The sequence below is a fragment of the Mytilus edulis genome, chromosome 6, assembly GCF_963676685.1.
Source record: "Mytilus edulis chromosome 6, xbMytEdul2.2, whole genome shotgun sequence".
NCBI classification, from domain to species: Eukaryota; Metazoa; Mollusca; class Bivalvia; order Mytilida; family Mytilidae; genus Mytilus; species Mytilus edulis.
The window spans coordinates 85797892-85816345 of record NC_092349.1 but is presented as its reverse complement, the minus strand read 5'-3'; the positions used below and the strand labels follow the sequence as shown (position 1 = coordinate 85816345).

Below are 18454 nucleotides of genomic sequence, written 5' to 3'. Positions count from 1 at the left end.
CTAAAATTCTGTAATACCCCTACCCTCACTTTGGGTTTTCCTCAGAATTCAATTTTTTAGGCTTACAAGTGTTTTTATACTGGTAACATTCCAAGATTAGTCTCTATGAGATGAAACATAGAAATCATATCAAGGAACCAGTATGTAAACAAATCAAAATAATTTTGAATATCATATATATCTCCCCAAAAGAGGCATGGCTTGTGAAACAGCTGTTTTTCTAAAGTGCAATCTACAACAAACTTTCCTGTTAAATTGACAGATTAAACAGCTCTCTAACTTGACTTACTATCGTTTGTCATATCATTATACATATATGCCACACCATTGTGTCTGGTGTCACCATTGACTCTAATATCACCATTGATTTTAATATCACCATTCACCAAAGGACTTTCTCTACCTCGTGATGATCCAGAGTAACTGTCATTATATTTGTGTGTAGCTCTCATTGGTCCTAAATATCAAAGACAATCAAATTGGTTCATTCTTTAAAATAATGTTTACTAATACATATTGTTATAATTTCATGGTGGAAAAAGAAAATTTATAGATTTCAGAAATGAGACTGATGAAACATTCATTCAAACAAATTACGTGACTTAGTTTCAGTATAATTGCAAATGATGTTACGACCAAAAGGAAACATTCAAATTATTTTTTTTATTATTAATTTATGTGTATAATCTATTGAGAATGTTGTCAAAGTTGATAGCATCTGTGGTTGTTGTTAGTTGCTGTATATCATATTTATTTTTCTGTTTCATTTCAAGCCATTTTCAGGATTGTGTAAATAAGAGTATGTTTAGGATTGTTTTGAGAAATGACAATATGTAACTAATACCTGGTCTGTCTAGTTGACTCCTGGTAAGTTCATCATCTGGTCTGTGAGGTGACCTTGACCTACTTGAAGGTTGATGTATAACAGTACTAGCTGTGCCTGCACTCTGAAAATATTGAAGTTCATTTTCGTTAAACAAATGACATAAAAGGGCAGATGCAAATAAGGCAATATCTAATACATAAGATAAGAAATATCATAGGTTTGTTTGCTTAAACTGTTTAAGAGAAAATGATGAAAGCTTAAAAACCAGAAAGGCAAATGACAAGAATAACTTACACTGGACCAAAATATCAGGTGAGCCGTGTAGGTTTGACCTTTACTTCAATTCATTATATGCAGATCTTACCAATAACCTAAACCACAAGGTAATCAACCATGATTAAAATGACAAAAAATGATCAAATGTCCATAAAACGTAACTATTATTCTTAATAGATGTAAAGCTGCATATCAAATTTTCTGAATAAATTCATTTAAGTGTTAAGAGTTCAAAGAGCTGTCAAATGATTTAAACGTAAATGAATAGCTCCAACAATAATGTGATTAAATAGAATTGGTTCCATACATAATTATTTCTAAATCCAGAGAAGATATACATTTATCATGTCAGTTGTCATTAGTCCTAATGTGTATGTAGATCTTAGTTCGGTGAATAAACACACATAAACTATAGATGTTTATTGTTGAAAAATATAAAATTCATATGCAAGACTTTCAGAAAAAGAAGGAAATTGAAAGACAGTTAGCTTTTCTGTCTTGTTTCATGGCACAAACACATCGATTTTGTATTTTTAAACAAACAAATGTGGTTAAAACCTTGAACAGAAGTTCTAAAATATCTTTTAATATTTTCTATACAGTCTTATATAAAGTATAGGGACACAATGATTGCTTTTGACAATATATTACTAAAGAAACCTTTTAGGCCTATCAAATTTTGAAAATAAATAATTTCTGACAAGATTTTCCTAAAAATCTAATAGCTGCTGATCAAAGGAGAAAACTCCCAGTATATTATCTGTCTAATGTAGAGTCAGACAAACATGATTTACAATGTAATGCATGCAGAAAGAAAACTTTATTCTGAAAGTATACTGGTAAGAGTATTGTGGAAACTTATTGCTACAATATATAACATAAAATTTAGTTAACTTAAACTACTGACTGTGACCTAATTAAAATGATTAAGCCTACCGACTGTGACCTAGATAAGGATGATATTTCTGCATCTATTTTATGGAGTATTGTAGATATAGGATCAGATTTCATGTTCAGTGTAGTGATGGGGGTTTTAAAGTTTTTCTTATGTCCCTTTCTTTCTGGTGGTTGGTCATCAGCTACATCACCTTCTGTAATTATAAGACTCTATGAAATATATTTATCACAAACATTAAATAAATAATTATGTGGAAAACCATAACAAGTCATAAATATATTTTACCTACCGTAAGGCATAACTATGTATTTAAAAGTCAAAAAAACTGAAACTCCAAAAACATAGCATTAAAAGCTAAAATACAGAAAAAAGTTGAAAGAAAAAAATGTCAAGATCCCATGTTAATTGAGCAACAGTTACTAGAGTTGTTATTTTTTATTATTTTTTTCAAACAATATCTATGTGTAATCATGACCATCAGTTACAATATACAGTGCAGTGGTGGATCCAGGGGGAGGGGGGTTCGGTGGTTGGACCCCCCCTTTTGTCCTGGGTTGGGACCCCTCTTTTTTAAATTGGCTGGATCCGCCCCTGCATTCGGTATTTTAATTCTAAGCTATAACAGTTATTGAAGGGAGAGAACTCTGGTATACTTAATGATTTTCTTTGTATAAACAAATTAGTTCAGTTTTCATTGTTTGCGGTTGTACAATTTTGCAATGAAAGACGCATACTAAAACCAATTCTTTAAAAAAGGGATAATTTTTGTATATTATACACTGTATTGTAAGCTCCCCTAATGGGTAGATTCTACTTTATGACAAAATCAATAAAACTAATCTACTGGTATACTGTTCTTATCATATTATACTTTTTTAATGTACTTGTGTTCTTGAACACCAATGGTACAATAAAATAAATGCACAATCAATTTACATTATGACTAGACATGTATCAGGTAGTATACAAACTGAGTAAAAATTTCGTCAAATTAAAGTAGAATTTTCACCAAAATATGATTTTTCATTATATATTGAACCTTAACTACAAGCAAAAATAATGTTTCTTAAATTTTGATTTTCAGTTTGTTAACAAAAGTCTTAATAATTCTATGACCTCCCTCTTTTGTTGGTTTTCAATGCATTTGATTAAACCATTATCTCATTTGACTATTGTACTTTCAAGTGAAATATTGGACATTTTCCAAAAAGTAAGAAAAACTAAATAACTCTAGATTGAAGTTAATATGTATTTCAATGTGTACATGGTATTGTATAATAATCCAAAGAGCCTTATAAGTTACTGCTTTAAAGCCACTGTGGGATTTAGGCTAATGATTGCTAATTCTATTTTCCTGTTTTAAAACCTAACAGAATTACTAATATACAAAGGTGAGAGTTGAACTCTATGCTGAAACTAGAATCTCTAAAGAGTCTGTGTCATGCACATAGATCTATGTTCAACAATGGTCATTCTCAAATATAACAAACTAGAGTATAACTCATGACTCATATCTCTATTCTGTTGATTTTTTACATTGCTAATCATTTTTTTCTGCTGTAATACCTGTATTAGAGCCAGACTTGACAGCATCATCATCACTCCATTCTACACTACCCCTTTCTACTACCATTTTACCACTCTGAAAATAACAATGAAATCAGTGTAATCATGTTTTGAATTAACATCATAGATATAAGAAGATGTGGTATGAGTGCCTTTGAGACAACTCTCCATCCAAGTCACAATTTGTAAAAGTAAACAAAAAGTAAGAACTATTATAGGTCTTCAAAACGGCTCACATTAAACAGCAAGTTATAAAGGGCCCTAAAATTGGCATGTTTTATATGTTTGGTTTTTATCTTCTTATCTGTTTTTTTTGCTGTCTCAATAACATACATAAGTAATCTCTTGGTTTTCATATCTATATACTTGTTTTAAAGAAGTTCAGAAGGAATCAATCAACATTTTAAACCTGCATATTTATTTTTAATACAAGAAATCAATTGAAGACAATCAATAATCTATAAGTTAAAATTCATGCCAGGATATATATTAAAAGTTGAAAAAAATATGTAGTTTTGAGGTCAATCAGGACACTGATCTAAGTTTATGAATCATGGAATTTATAAGAACTTCTTATTTTTTCTCATATGGTTTAATTCTATTTCCAATATCAAAACCATTTGTAACATAATTTACTACAAGTATAGCTGATTGATCAAGAGCCAATTAATCTGAACAAAAGGATCTGAGGGGTGAAGGTCAATGAGGAAATCAGACAATACATCTAGAGGTCAATGAATATTTCTTGATACGTGTATGTAGGTAGTTAATTTTATAACTGACCTGCGTGACCTGCTTCTGATAGAAATCAACCTTTAATCAATCAATACATCTGTTGAGCATGTTTGAGATGAAAAATCTCTATGCAAAGTCTGTTACTATTTGAATATTGAGTTGAATACCATTCAAAGCACACCAAAATTCTTCTTTTATTTCCTATTTAAATGTTTCAAAATTGATCAAAGTCTTATTCATGTACATGTATATGTGCATTTGCATAAGGTCACTTTCTATCCAAAGCAGCTGACATTTTTATCTTTTTTTCCATATACAAATAAACTAGGATGTATTTACCATGTCATTCCATTCCAATACATTTCAAGTTTATACCTCACTGAATATAATACCAATCACTAAGTAAAAGTCAGGATTCAATTTTCTTACTAAGCCCTTTGATTTGTCTACTGTATTAATAAAATAAACATACACCAAAGGTCAAGTTCATTCTCTTTCTGCCAGTACAAAACTATATAAACCTTTATAAAATCTTGTTTGCAATAGGGATTACATACAATAAAGCAATATGGGTAAATCTTGTAGACTAAGAATTAGTAATACTTCTTACAGAGTGTTCCTCAAGTTTTTATTTGTATTACTTAATTGATTGTAAAAATAACATTGAAACCTTGAAAGAATAGTACATGTACTAAGACATTTTTACAATGGCAAGGGAAATCAAATTGACATTTCAATAGATATATGGAATCATCACTGTTTTACATGAAATTAGCACATTTTTACAACAATAGTCTGGAAAAAAGAAATGTAATAGAAGGTTTTTCTCCTTGAAATTTAATAAAATATGCTGTTTACTTTGCCTCCTGTTTAATATGATATAATTATCAGATTTCATTAGAAAGAGAGAAGACAACAAGGAGAAGATCAGAGTACATCAGTAGAAAAACACATTGGCCAAAAGAGTAAAACAAAAACCGACAAACTTACTGCTGCTAATGGGGAAGTTGACAATTGGAAATTTGAAATTATCACAGTTAACAGATTGACCTAGTTTGACCAAAAATGTCTGGTACATTAACTAATATACAAAAATACCAGGGTTTTACTTCTTAGGATCTAAAACAGGCTGTTAACTAATTAGTATTTTATACATCATTATTGATTTCATAAAAAAGATAGAAATACAAAGGACAACATCAAAGAAAATAAGTCAATTATAACCACACAACATCATGGCAAAATGAAAAAAAGATGCACAGAAAAACAGCCGTCCACAAAACACTATGTACAAAAAAAACTAAGAACTGGACATAAACCACATCAATAGGACAGTGAACTTAGATTCTGTGGGAGGGTAAGCGGTTCAATAGAAGCAGGTATTTAGCTTTAATTAATTCTGTATCAGCTGATCAAATTACCTCCACAAGAGATTATTTTATCACATACTTATGAAATATTTGTAAGCATGAAGGTCATACGTCCCCAAACAACTTGCAAACTTTTGTGACATACGTGAGACTCATAATACAAATCAGTTTGTCAGATATATTAAACAGTGGGCCTGTTGATGGCTGATAACTATGTATTATTGTGGACCTGTTAACTTATTATTCTTGTTTATATAATAGTAAATACCATTAGCTGTCAACATACATATATAGAAGGTTTAAAGGTCCCCACTATTTCAGTGCAAGTTCAGACAATTAGTGTCAACATAATACTAATACATGTATACTTCTGATTTCACAATTATAAGCACAGGTACTTGTCTCAGAAGACAATGTATCTACATAGGGTAACATATAAAAGGAGCATAGGTAAACATACCTCCGTGCCTATGGTTATTAGGTCTAATTAAAGAAAGGGATCATTTAATTTATTTTACTTTTTTACTCACAGAAAATAATACAAGCATTTTTTGTTTTGCTCCTTCTTATTTTTTGTGTGTCTTTTAATTGCATATTGTTTTCTATGTAAAGTGTGTCCTTTTTTTTCTCAGATTCAAGCAAAAATATATAATAAATTACCCTATACCTGTGCATAGATAAGACTGTATATAAGAAAAGAATGTTTCATTTTCATGTAATATTTGTACCATTTGGGAAAGGAGAGAAGGGGAATTAATAGTTATCAAAGGTACCAGGATTATAATTTAGTTCGCCAGATTCGCGTTTCGTCTACATAAGACTTATCAGTGACGCTTATATCAAGATATTCATAAAGCCAAACAAGTACAAATTTGAAGGGCATTGAAGATCCAAAATTCCAAAATGTTGTGCCAAATACGGCTATGGTAATTTATGCCTGGGTTAAGAAAATCCTTAGTTTTTTCAAAAAATTCAAAGTTTTGTAAACAGGAATTTTATAAATGATCACATTTATTGATATTCATGTCAACACTTAATCGCTTAGGTGTTGACTACTGGGCTGGTGATAGCCTCAGGGACAAAATATCCACCAGCAGTGGCATCGACCCGGTGGTGTAAATAGTTATCAAAGGTACCAGGATAATAATTTAGTACGCCAGACGCGCGTTTCGTCTACATAAGACTTGATCGTCAGTGACGATCATATCCAAATATTTATAAAGCCAAACAAGTACAAATTTGAAGAGAATTGAAGATCCAAAATTCCAAAATGTTGTGCCAATTACGGCTAATCTATGCCTGGGATAAAAATTAAAACTGCATATATTCGTTCTCCAATAGTTTTAACAATCTTATTACATATACTGTAAATCTCGAAATTATTACATAAAATTAAAAAAGGTTTGTATTGTAATTATAAGAGCTACATTCTGATATTAGATGCATATGTCTGTAACAATCTATTTCAAAAATCGCAATAATTAATCAAACATTTTTGTTCATTCATCATAAAAAGCACTTATAAATGCACTCTGACGTTAAATTTTAAAGATGAATTTATTTTACTTACTGATCTATACATGGTCTACTTTTTTAAAATTCCAAATATTTTACATCTTGTTCACTACACAGTACTATAATATCCAATAGAATTAATATGAATTATATTTTTGTATAACAAATCTCACTATATAATATCTAAAAAGATCATACAATGATCAATGGTCCACTACTTGAAGCTATACAAAATCCAATTACCTGCCATTAATCCTATCTATTAACGAAAAAATCGGTGATTTAATTTCAACAATACAAATTGATTCTCACATTTTTACTAAATATTTTGTATTATTCTGTAAATAAATAGTAATTATTCCAATACATATAATTTGTGTATTTGCTAAAGTGATCCGACTATCCTGAAGGCTTTCACGATTTCCAATGTTGACATGAATGTTCCGTTAGTGCCATTATAAAACTATCGAAGAACTCAGTCAAGTTTAAAACCTAAATCCTGTCACATTTGTTAGAAAATTAATTTAGCATATGTAAGAAGATAAGGATTCATTCAAAATCTCTCCCTGTTATTTACATGTACTAATGTCTCCTTATATTAACACGTCAAAATGAAATTCCAATCGGATAGGAGAAAATCTTCTGATTTAAAACATATAACCCAATCTACCATTTTAAATCAGTGTTGGTTTAACTGAACATTTACAGGTGAATAATTTGTGGGGTTACAAATTTAAACACAAATCTTTTCATGGGTTTGTCAATGGTATATATCAATAGATACAAAAGGTCTTGATATGGAATATCTTGAATTTTCTTGTCTGTTTATAAACGTACCAAAATTACCCGTAAATCTTTTTAATCGTAGATACTAATTTACCTACACTGACCAGAAATATGATTAACAGATTAATTTCTTATCTGAGATCTATAGATTTTGACCATTATTCTTTAAAGAATTCTTTATCCCTGTCCACAAATTTGATCAAAAGATAGATTCTAATCTCGAATTTGAATAAAAGAGATTTTTACCATTCTGCATAATCAAGTATGATCTTGCAGGTGGAATGGAATTTTTTTGCATCTTTAAACTGCACACTTAGATGTCATATCTTTACATGTCTTCATTGTTTTAAACTTGATAAATATGGATTCATAGACACAAGTTCACCCCCAGTATACAGCTGGAGGAGTGCTCAATTATAAATATGGTTAGTGCACCATGATTTGTCTTTTTTTTTTTTGCCATCTCATTGTCTAAAATTATTTTAATTAAATGTTTGAATAAAGTCACTTGACATATATATCCAGGACCATACAAACTTGTACTGTCAAATGGTTAGAAACACAGACAACCTTGAGACATACAGCATATGAAATCCAGTGACGGGTCCGGGGGGGTTGGGGTTTGGGACTTCCCTTTTTTTGAACATTCAATGCATTTGAATGGGGACATATAGTTGGAACACCTCTTTTATCCTGGGTTGGAAACCCCCCTTTTAAAAATAGCTAGATCGGCACCTCTAATCATAAGTGCCTTTTAAATTTTTAAAGAAAATGTTATCTTTTTTTCATTGAAATGCCCTATTCAATACATATGTGATACAAAGTCAGACTAGAATGGCTAGGTTTCAATATATTTCTTAATGTTATAATATGAACCATCATATAAATTGAAATTATGCTAACATTTGAAAATTCAGTTTTTTTTTTAAATATGCTAAAGGGATCCTCTATATTTGAATGTTTGTAAGTAAAGGTGATAGATATTATAAACAAGAAGATTTGGTATGATTGCCAATGAGACAACTATCCACAAAAGACCCATGATAATAGAAGTAGTAAGTAGACAGCTCTCTCACAAGCAAAAAACCCCTAACTGTAAAAATATGTTAAATGATTCCTACAAATAAACAAAACTTAGTAAAAAGTTATCTTCAGTTTCCGAGGAGATATTATACATCTAACTAGAAACCTTCTATTACGTAAGTAATGTTATATTACAAAATCCTTCTCTAATTTATCAATGTCTCTTTTCAGAGGTTTGGCACGAATTCACAAAAAAAAAATGCAAGCAATTATTTCTTAAAATGCAGTATGTTGGTGGTGAAAATTTAGGACAATTTTGAAACATATATATGAAAACCATTTATCACAATGTGTGGCTGAGTCTCAGTCTGATTATTATCAATACACCCTAGAAAACATGATTTTTGATAACACGTAACAATAGTGTCTACTGGTATGCTTTTGTAAGGCAATTATTTTCCTACATACATATTGTGTATATGCAATGTAAAAGTCCTTGAAATCGTCGCATTTGATCATATTTATTGCAGGTGAGTTATGTAACACATAATAACATTATTTCATTAAAGCCAAATACGGCTTGTTTATATTGTTCAGTCATTTCAATTTCCCACTATTCTATGACAAATATAAAATGATTAAATGAAATTATAACTTGATTGACGTTATCTGTAAGTCGATAGAAGTCATGGAATTTGTCTTGTAAATTTCCTATAATAGGTGTAAAATCTGACAAGTTCCCAGACAGTAATTGAAAATATACAAATATACCCCATAAAGAAATTAAATGTATTCTGCTGTTTCAGAGAACCTGCTGCTCTTTTCCAAAAAATAAATTTAATATAAAAATATCAATATGTCATAAACATTTCAGTATAGCTACGAACAATTATCAGAAATGTTTTCAGAGAGAGTCGGAGGTATTTTAAACAAGACATTCTTACAGACAAAAGTAAATTAATTTATCAAATCAGCCACCAGTTGATGAAATTATTCTGTAATATCTACAACTTTAGGAAATATATACTTTTTTATCTTTTTTTTTACATTATATGAAGACATAGAAAAACATTGAAAGCCACAGATTTTATTACAAGGATTCCATATTCACTGAACAAGTATACATTATTGTTTAGGGGCCATGCAGCTTAAGTCCATTTCTGAGTGCAGGGTTTTCTTGCTGCATTGAAGACCCTTTGGTGGCCTGGGGCCTGTTTTCTGCTATTTGGTCAGGTTGTGGTCTCTTTGACACATTTCCTGTTTCCTTTCATAATTTTATTTTTTAGGATGTTGTTCTATGTTATTTAACTACCACATCAAATTTGCCAAAAGTTTATTTCCTATACAAGCGTTACAAGTCTGGTCATCTTGTTAGTCCATACAGTTCATTAACATTAAATTTACAGACATATAAAAGGGTCTTTGATAGTTCAGTATCAGCAGTAGGAAATCTGTCATTTCGTCTCCTGATATGTGATTTGAGGAATCTAATGGTTTAAAATAAATGTTCCTACTGACCACATCTAATGGACATATCTCTTGCCATTGTCATTAAATAAAAAAGTCAAAACACTTGTATTTCTTGTCATTTTTGCTAATTAAGTAAAAAAAATAACACTTTACCTGGAGTGTATTTTGAGTCCTTGAGAAAGCAACCCAACAAAATTCTTAAACAAGAAAAGCCAACTAGAGGGAAACATAAAGTCTTCTAAATTTAACACTTTTCCAAATTGCATAGTATTGCTAATACACTTAAATAGTATAATATTACCTGATTTTTTGTTGCAGAAAGTCAAGAATATTTGGTCTTATTGTTTGTTAAAGGTACTAATGTATACTTATTCTAACATTCACTCAAAGGTCAAACAAACATTTGAATGTCAACAATTTTCAATGTTTTACATGTAAACAAATCATTTAAATTCTACAAGGTAAAAATAAATCCTCAATTTTATCACAGATAATTGATCAATTAAAGTTGATCAGATAATTAAAATAGATCTCCTTGAGGAGTTTACATACATCAATGATTTAAAAATATATAAAATGTTTCATAAATTGACTAAAATTTAAATTTAAGTTTTTTTTTCTTATACTAGATTACAGATAAACTAAACATTTAATCTACTTTACACTGGGCTGTCTCTCTGTGAATGCATGATTAACTTTGATAACTTTAATGTAACTTAAATCATTTAACTGGAATTATATTGTAAAACAAATATGTGCCACTGAAGATATCGAGATGCATGCAAAGAATAAAAAAAAGTTATTTTCAATCTGCAGTTTGAACATGTTTTGGTTCATCAAAAGACAATATGAAACAGGATATATCGTGAATCAAAGTTTCAAAATAAAGATTTCATTTTCTTTTCAAGTAAAAAACACCACATTACATGTGTAAATGTCAACAGGGGCAAATCCAGAATTTTGGTTAGTAGGGTGCAAACTTAAATATTTCACAGAGCAGAGCAAGCCAAATTTTTTTTTTTTTTAGGTAAATATATCAAAAAGTCTTTATTAACCTGAGGAATCCCATGCTTTGCAAATTTTACCTGCCCAAATCCCACCCTTTTGGCATGAATCTACCTCTGGTCAATTGGATAGCAACCCAACAACTCAGAAATACCATTATAGACAACTACATATTAAAGCAGGTGATGTCTATGCTCTAAAATGATGAAAATAAATTTAACAAAATATATCATAACTCGGACACCAATACAGTCAGTTATTATTTTTTTGTATCATTGATCAATATCTAAAGAAGCACTTTGCTAGCTCTTTCCAGATTTTGGCTTTTAATATTTCAGTTCTTTATCATATTTCTGCTGAAGAAGAGCAACATAGCAAGATAAAGCTTAGTGCTAAAAGAAGCATCTAAGTTCTATAGCTAATCTTGATGTAATCAAAAGAACCAGATATATCAGGATGCAAGAGATGGGCTTTAATAATTGAGTCCAGTAAATTGTTTTTTAGAAATCAGAACCCCTTAAAAATTCTATTTTTGTCCCTATCGTTCGTTTTGCAAAATAATGCTTGTTTTAGTTTGGATCAATTCCAAAAAGATATACTAGTATATCAGATAGACAATAAAATGACTATACTTTATATAAAGAAGATAACTCTGGTTTCACAATGTTTATGCTTATGAATTAGGTGAAATTTAGGTCAAAAATGTACTATAGAAAAATATGGATATCCCACTGTTCCAATATTGACACTTACCATATCCATATTTATAACCTGGTGTTGAGCTTCGTAGAGGTATTCTGGAGTGACATAATACATGAATTCAATGAAAATCAATCAATTATATTAGAATCTTGATCATTTATCAGATAATTTGTTGTCACTGAATTTTCAGACAAATAGCAAAAACATTTGTTAGGTAAAAAAAAAAGCTATCATATTTACACGTACATAACTCAAGTTATGCTGGGAATTTTTTATGGAATAGAAATTTTTTCAAAGTTTTTGTGTTGAAATATCCACAGAAATTGTTTTAAAAGAGCAATATCTACATAGGAGGATTTACCAATTTGTTTTTATTCATGCTGCAAAAATCTTTTATATTAAAGAAAGTCAGAATTATGACTTTGTAAAAGAACATCCTTTATTTTAACTGTTAAATTCCCATTTATTGGAGAAAAGTTTCTCGCCACCTATGGTAAAAGTACATTTAAACCAACAAAAAAATTCAAAAACAAACATGAATAAAATTCCTAAAAGTATACCTTCAAAAGTAAATGAAATGATATAAATTTTCCCTTTCATAGGTATATCTGCTTACCTGACAGGTAACATAATTAGATTTGATACAATTATACAGCACATGTATATAATATCTATTTCAAAGCAGGTCTAATCTGGATTTTGATTAACTTCCTCCTAATAATCAACATCAAATTAATTGTATTGAAAAAAGAAGAGAAATATAGTATTTTAATAACACAAAACCACAGAACATAATTACTTTTTAATATGGTCTAGGTTGCAAATTTGTTAATAAACACCTATTTTGTAGACCATAAAATACTGCTGTAATGCTTAGAGATCAAAACTATTTTCATTTGGAAAACTAGCGATGTGAACTTGATCTATTTGTATCATCAGAGTTTGGCCCACAGATAGTTGGTCTATTCTTGACACTCATGTCCTGTATTTAATTAAACTGACCACTGTAGCATGTACACAAATTATCTCCCTTTGCCTGTCTATGATAATTGTTTGTTTACGACAAAAATCTTTCTTGTGAAAACTAATTATCTGCAAATTATTGTTTAACTTTAAGGTGACATTAGCTAACTTTTTCCCGAGAATCAACTTATATTTCAAAAACTAAAAAGTTAAGATAAACTTGATAAAATTAAAATTAAATTGTCATCTTGCAAGGAATCATCAGTTATTTCAGGTTTAATTGGTTGCTTATCAAAGAACAGTGGATAGTATCAGGAGGCTGATGTGGGAAAAGCACAAGTTAAACGATAACTCAATCAATTGTCTGAACAGAGGAGAGAACCAAATCAGTAGAAAAAGTTGGTAGTAAGTGTTTAAATGCAAATTCAGCACATTTGACTAAATTGTGGTGGCCAGGTTTTTTTAGTGGAGGATGCTGGTGTTTTGGAGAGAACCACTGACCTAGTAGGGAAAGCTTCAGAAGAAAGGAAATTTTGACTTGCATGAAAAGAAAGTTTTTAAATGTCAATAAGTGGGAAGTATTGACGTTGCTATGTAGAAATGTGTCATCTCCTCTGTGACGGCTGTAACATTAGGAAAGACGGGTAATGAACAAAACATACATATGGAAACATGTGATTTTTATTAATGATTAGAAGAAGACATTTACCATGAAATATAAAGGATACATAAAATTTCATTTAACTTATCTAAAATTCATGGACTTCAAATAAATGTATTTAAAACTAGTATCTCAATTGTTTGTAAAACAATTGAAAGGTCTTTCCTGTAAAAGTGATGTTTTCGTAATGTACTTTGTATGACCTTTCGTTTGATATACGACAAGCATACCTTCTGAAACTTTTCGCTTTTTACACTTAATGACCTCATCCGCCTACATTTTTTGAGATCGGAAGTATGATATATGTATCACAGGGTAGATGAGCTTTCATTTGATATGCGACAACGTCATGTTCTAGAAAGTTTGATTTTTGCACTTAATAACCCCATCCAACTACTTTTTGGAGGTCGGGAATTTGATATTTCAAATGTACACATCATGACCTTTCATTTGATATACAACAACCCTATCGTAAAAAAAAAAAATTTTTGCACTCAATGACCCCATCCAACCAATTTTTTGGGGACGTCAATTTGAAATTTGATATGTACGCTTTATGTTCTTTCATTTGATATGCGACAACTTTACCATCTGAGAAATTTGAATATTTGCACTAAATGACCCCACCCGTCCCCCTGGGATGAAAAGGGGGTTTAAAATTTTCATTTTTAAGTAGAGTTTATTAAGACCTTCAATTTGATATATCAGATGACCCCATTTGACAAAGTGCAAATAATGATGCAATATCAACTATATAAATAGAAGTTATGAAACTTACAAAGTCAATGCAAAACTTGAAAATTTCAAATTGAATTTTTGGTATATTTTTCCATGGAATGTTTTTGGTATTTGGTCAAACATATAACTATGTTAACCTCTTCATTTTTTTAAACAGTTTAAGTGGTAAGCTCTTGTTGATTCAGAAATACATGCCTCCGCTCGCAAAACTTCAAACTGCATTATCTCTAAAACGACAATAGATATCTCAAAACTGTTAAATGATAAATGATCTACATTTGAAGGACAACATTATAGAAAAAGAATTGGGACAATTTCAAAGTTCACCAAGGTCACAATTAATCATCCAATATATGATGCAATACTAAACTTGAGAACCGGAACTCGTAGAGACATGGGACTATCAACATACAACTCAAGACCACTTGACCTTTTTAAATATCACAAGGTCAAGGTCATAGCATAATGTGAAGGTCAAGGTGAAATTTCATCATGACCTGACATTGATCTCAAATTGAAGGTCTTGAACTACTGATCATCTTTGCAGTTTATAGTAGGTTGATATCTGTTACCTTTAAAAAGATATACACATAATACTATACTTTTAAGAATCATCCCGTCGTAACTTTTGAACAGACAGTCGGACTCTTTTGAGCTCAGTGTATAAAATGTAGAGCTCGCCGAGAGGAACAATTTATACGCTGTATGTATGCAGCAAAGTCTTATCGTTTTCCTAATATGTAAGCTTGAATTTGCAGCGTATTTTTTTTTTTGCACTCGGTGACCTTTGACCTTGGCTGCATATTAGAGGTCACATGAATTAAAGATTATTGGTGAAGGTTCCAAGTCTCTATGACTTCCGGTTCTCGAAATAGAATTTTTGAAAAATTATTTTTAATTTTCAAAGGGAAATAACTCCTTATAAGGGTTAATAACAAAATGATTGTACATGTTCATTAACATTGCCATCTGTTCCTGTACATGTTGCCGTTTTCAAATCAATTCTATCGCTTATACTTTTTGAGAAAAATGCAAAGGAAAGAAATTGTTTCAAGGGGATATAACTCTCATAGGGGACGATGCAATTCTATTCAGCCTCACATGGTTATACATCATGATGAGATCTACCTATCCTCCAAATAAGGTAATGATATCTTTAAAAACAAGGAGAGGGGGACATGTTGAAAAAAACTAATAAAAGGGAGATAACTTATCAAGGGGATGATGAAATCCTTAACAGGGTCATCTGGTTATACCTCATGATGAGGTTTATCGATGGTCCATGTTTGGTTTTGATAACTTCAAAAGAAACATAGGGAGGCCATGCCAAAAAAATGTTGGAAGAAAAAAAAGAAAAACTAGTATCTCAATTGTTTGTAAAACAATTGAAAGGTCTTTCCTATAAAAGTGATGTGTTCGTAATGTACTTGTTACGACCTTTCGTTTGATATACGACAAGCATACCTTCTCAAACTTTTCGCTTTTTACACTTAATGACCTCATCAGGCTACATTTTTGAGATCGGAAGTATGATATATGTAACATAGAGTAGATGAGCTTTCATTTGATATGTGACAACGCCATGTTCTAGAAAGTTTGATTTTTGCACTTAATAACCCTATCCAACTAATTTTTGGAAGTCGGGAATTTGATATTTCAAATGTACACATCATGACCTTTAATTTTATATACAATAACCCTATCTTAAAAGAAAATTTATTTTTTGCACTCAATAACCCCATCCAACCCATTTTTGGGAGACGTCAATTTGAAATTTGAAATGTACGCTTTATGTTCTTTCATTTGATATGCGACAACCTTACCATCTGAGAAATTTGAATATTTGCACTAAATGACCCCACCCGTCCCCCTGGGATGAAAAGGGGGATTAAAATATTCATTTTTAAGTAGAGTTTATTAAGACCTTCAATTTGATATATCAGATGACCCCATTTGACAAAGTGCAAAAAATGATGCAATATCAACTATATAAATAGAAGTTATGAAACTTACAAAGTCAATGCAAAACTTGAAAATTTCAAATTGAATTTTTGGCGTTATTTTCCATGGAAAGTTTTTGGTATTTGGGCAAACATAGAACTATATTAACCTCTTTAATTTCTAAAACATTTTAAGTGGTAAGCTCTTGTTGATTCAGAAATACATGCCTCCGCTCGCAAAACTTCAAACTGCATTATCTCTAAAACGACAATAGATATCTCAAATCTGTTAAATGATAAATGATCTACAGTTAAAGGACAACATTATAGAAAAAGAATTGGGACAATTTCAAAGTTCACCAAGGTCACAATTAATCATCAAATATATGATGCAATACCAAACTTGAGAACCGGAAGTCGTAGGGACATGGGATTACCACCATTCAACTCAGTACCACTTGACCTTTCAAATATCACAAGGCCAAGGTCATAGTATAATGTGAAGGTCAAGGTGAAATTTCATCATGACCTGACATTGACCTCAAATTGAAGGTCTTGAATTACTGATCATCTTTGCAGTTTATAGTAGATTGATATCTGTTACCTTTAGAAAGATATACACAAAATACTATACTTTTAAGAATAATCCCGTTGTAACTTTTGAACAGACGGTCGGACATTTTTGGGCTGATTATCTAAAATGTAGAGCTCGTCGAGAGGAACATTTTATACGCTGTATGTATGCAGCAAAGTCTTATCGTTTTCCTAATATGTAAGCTTGAAATTGCAGCGTAATTTTTTTTGCACTCAGTGACCTTTGACCTTGACTGCATATTAAAGGTCATATGAATTAAAGATTATTGGTGAAGGTCCCAAGTCTCTACGACTTCTGGTTCTCGAAATACAATTTTTCTAAAATTATGTTCAATTTTGCAAGGAGAATAACTCCTTATAAGGGTTAATAACAAATGATTGTACATGTTCATTAATATTGCCATCTGTTCCTGTACATGTTGCTGTTTTCAAATCGATTCTATCTCTTATACTTTTTGAGAAAAATGCAAAGGAAAGAAATTGTTTCAAGGGGATATAACTCTCATAGGGGACGATGAAATCCTTTTCAGCCTCACATGGTAATACATCATTATGAGATCTACATTATGTCCAATTAAGGTCATGATATCTTTAAAACCAACAAGGGGGGGTCATGTTGAAAAAAATCAATAAAAGGGAGATAACTCCTAAAGGGGATGATGAAATCCTTAACAGGGTCATTTGATAATACATCTTGGTGAGGTTTAGCGATGGTCCATATTTGGTCTTAATAACTTCAACAGAAACAAGAGGCTAGCATGTCAAACAAATGTTGGAAGAAAAAAAAGAAAAAAAAAAAAACATTAGAAAAACAATAAGGTCTTTCCCATGTAGGGGAAAGACCTTAAAAAGAAAAAACATTAGAAAAACAATAAGGTCTTTCCTCACGTAGGGGAAAGACCTTAAAAATGTCAAGATCTTGTTTATTCAAATATCATTGTAATATGCTGTAGACCACCTGTGCTATTTGCATTACAAACAATTTGTACCAAAGTTTGACCTTGTTGTTTGTTTAATTCTCAATACAAAACAGTGTCAATATATACTGATATGTCCCTCTGTCATATAATTGCATTTTAAATATTCCATGTTGTAATGTATAATCACAAACATAGTACTTTGATTTTTTGGAGTACCGGTAGGTACCAAAGAACATGTGCACTGACCTTAACCTTTATCCATTTACAATAAAAATAAACATTAGAATTATTATCAAAGGTATTCACATCTTCAATTAAAGGTCAACTTCAACAACTGTCATTAAAGATTAACTTCAATAACTTCCATAAAAACTGTCTATATAACATATTAAATTCCAAATCCCCCCCCCCCCCCCCCCCCCCCCTAAGTGTTCTGTTGACTGTCATACCATGCATGGTAAAGATA

The 18454-nt window shown here is 30.8% G+C and overlaps 1 protein-coding gene across 25 annotated transcripts in view; it reads right to left on the bottom strand.

The window, feature by feature from the left end:
* The window catches only part of LOC139528746 (cingulin-like), a 108989-nt gene that overhangs the window by 72883 nt on the left and 17652 nt on the right, over window positions 1-18454 (bottom strand). For 21 of the 25 annotated variants that reach the window (XM_071324898.1, XM_071324908.1, XM_071324893.1 and 18 more), the window contains exons 2-5: window positions 3567-3642; window positions 2039-2193; window positions 845-947; window positions 290-457 (exon numbers count right to left, since the gene is read on the bottom strand). In XM_071324898.1, the coding sequence (XP_071180999.1) occupies window positions 290-457; window positions 845-947; window positions 2039-2193; window positions 3567-3633 (493 nt within the window). In that variant the 5' untranslated portion in view covers window positions 3634-3642. Of the gene's footprint in view, window positions 1-289; window positions 458-844; window positions 948-2038; window positions 2194-3566; window positions 3643-7241; window positions 7897-18454 lie in introns of those variants that run through there. The other 4 variants (XM_071324894.1, XM_071324906.1, XM_071324913.1 and 1 more) reach the window with 2 other exon arrangements.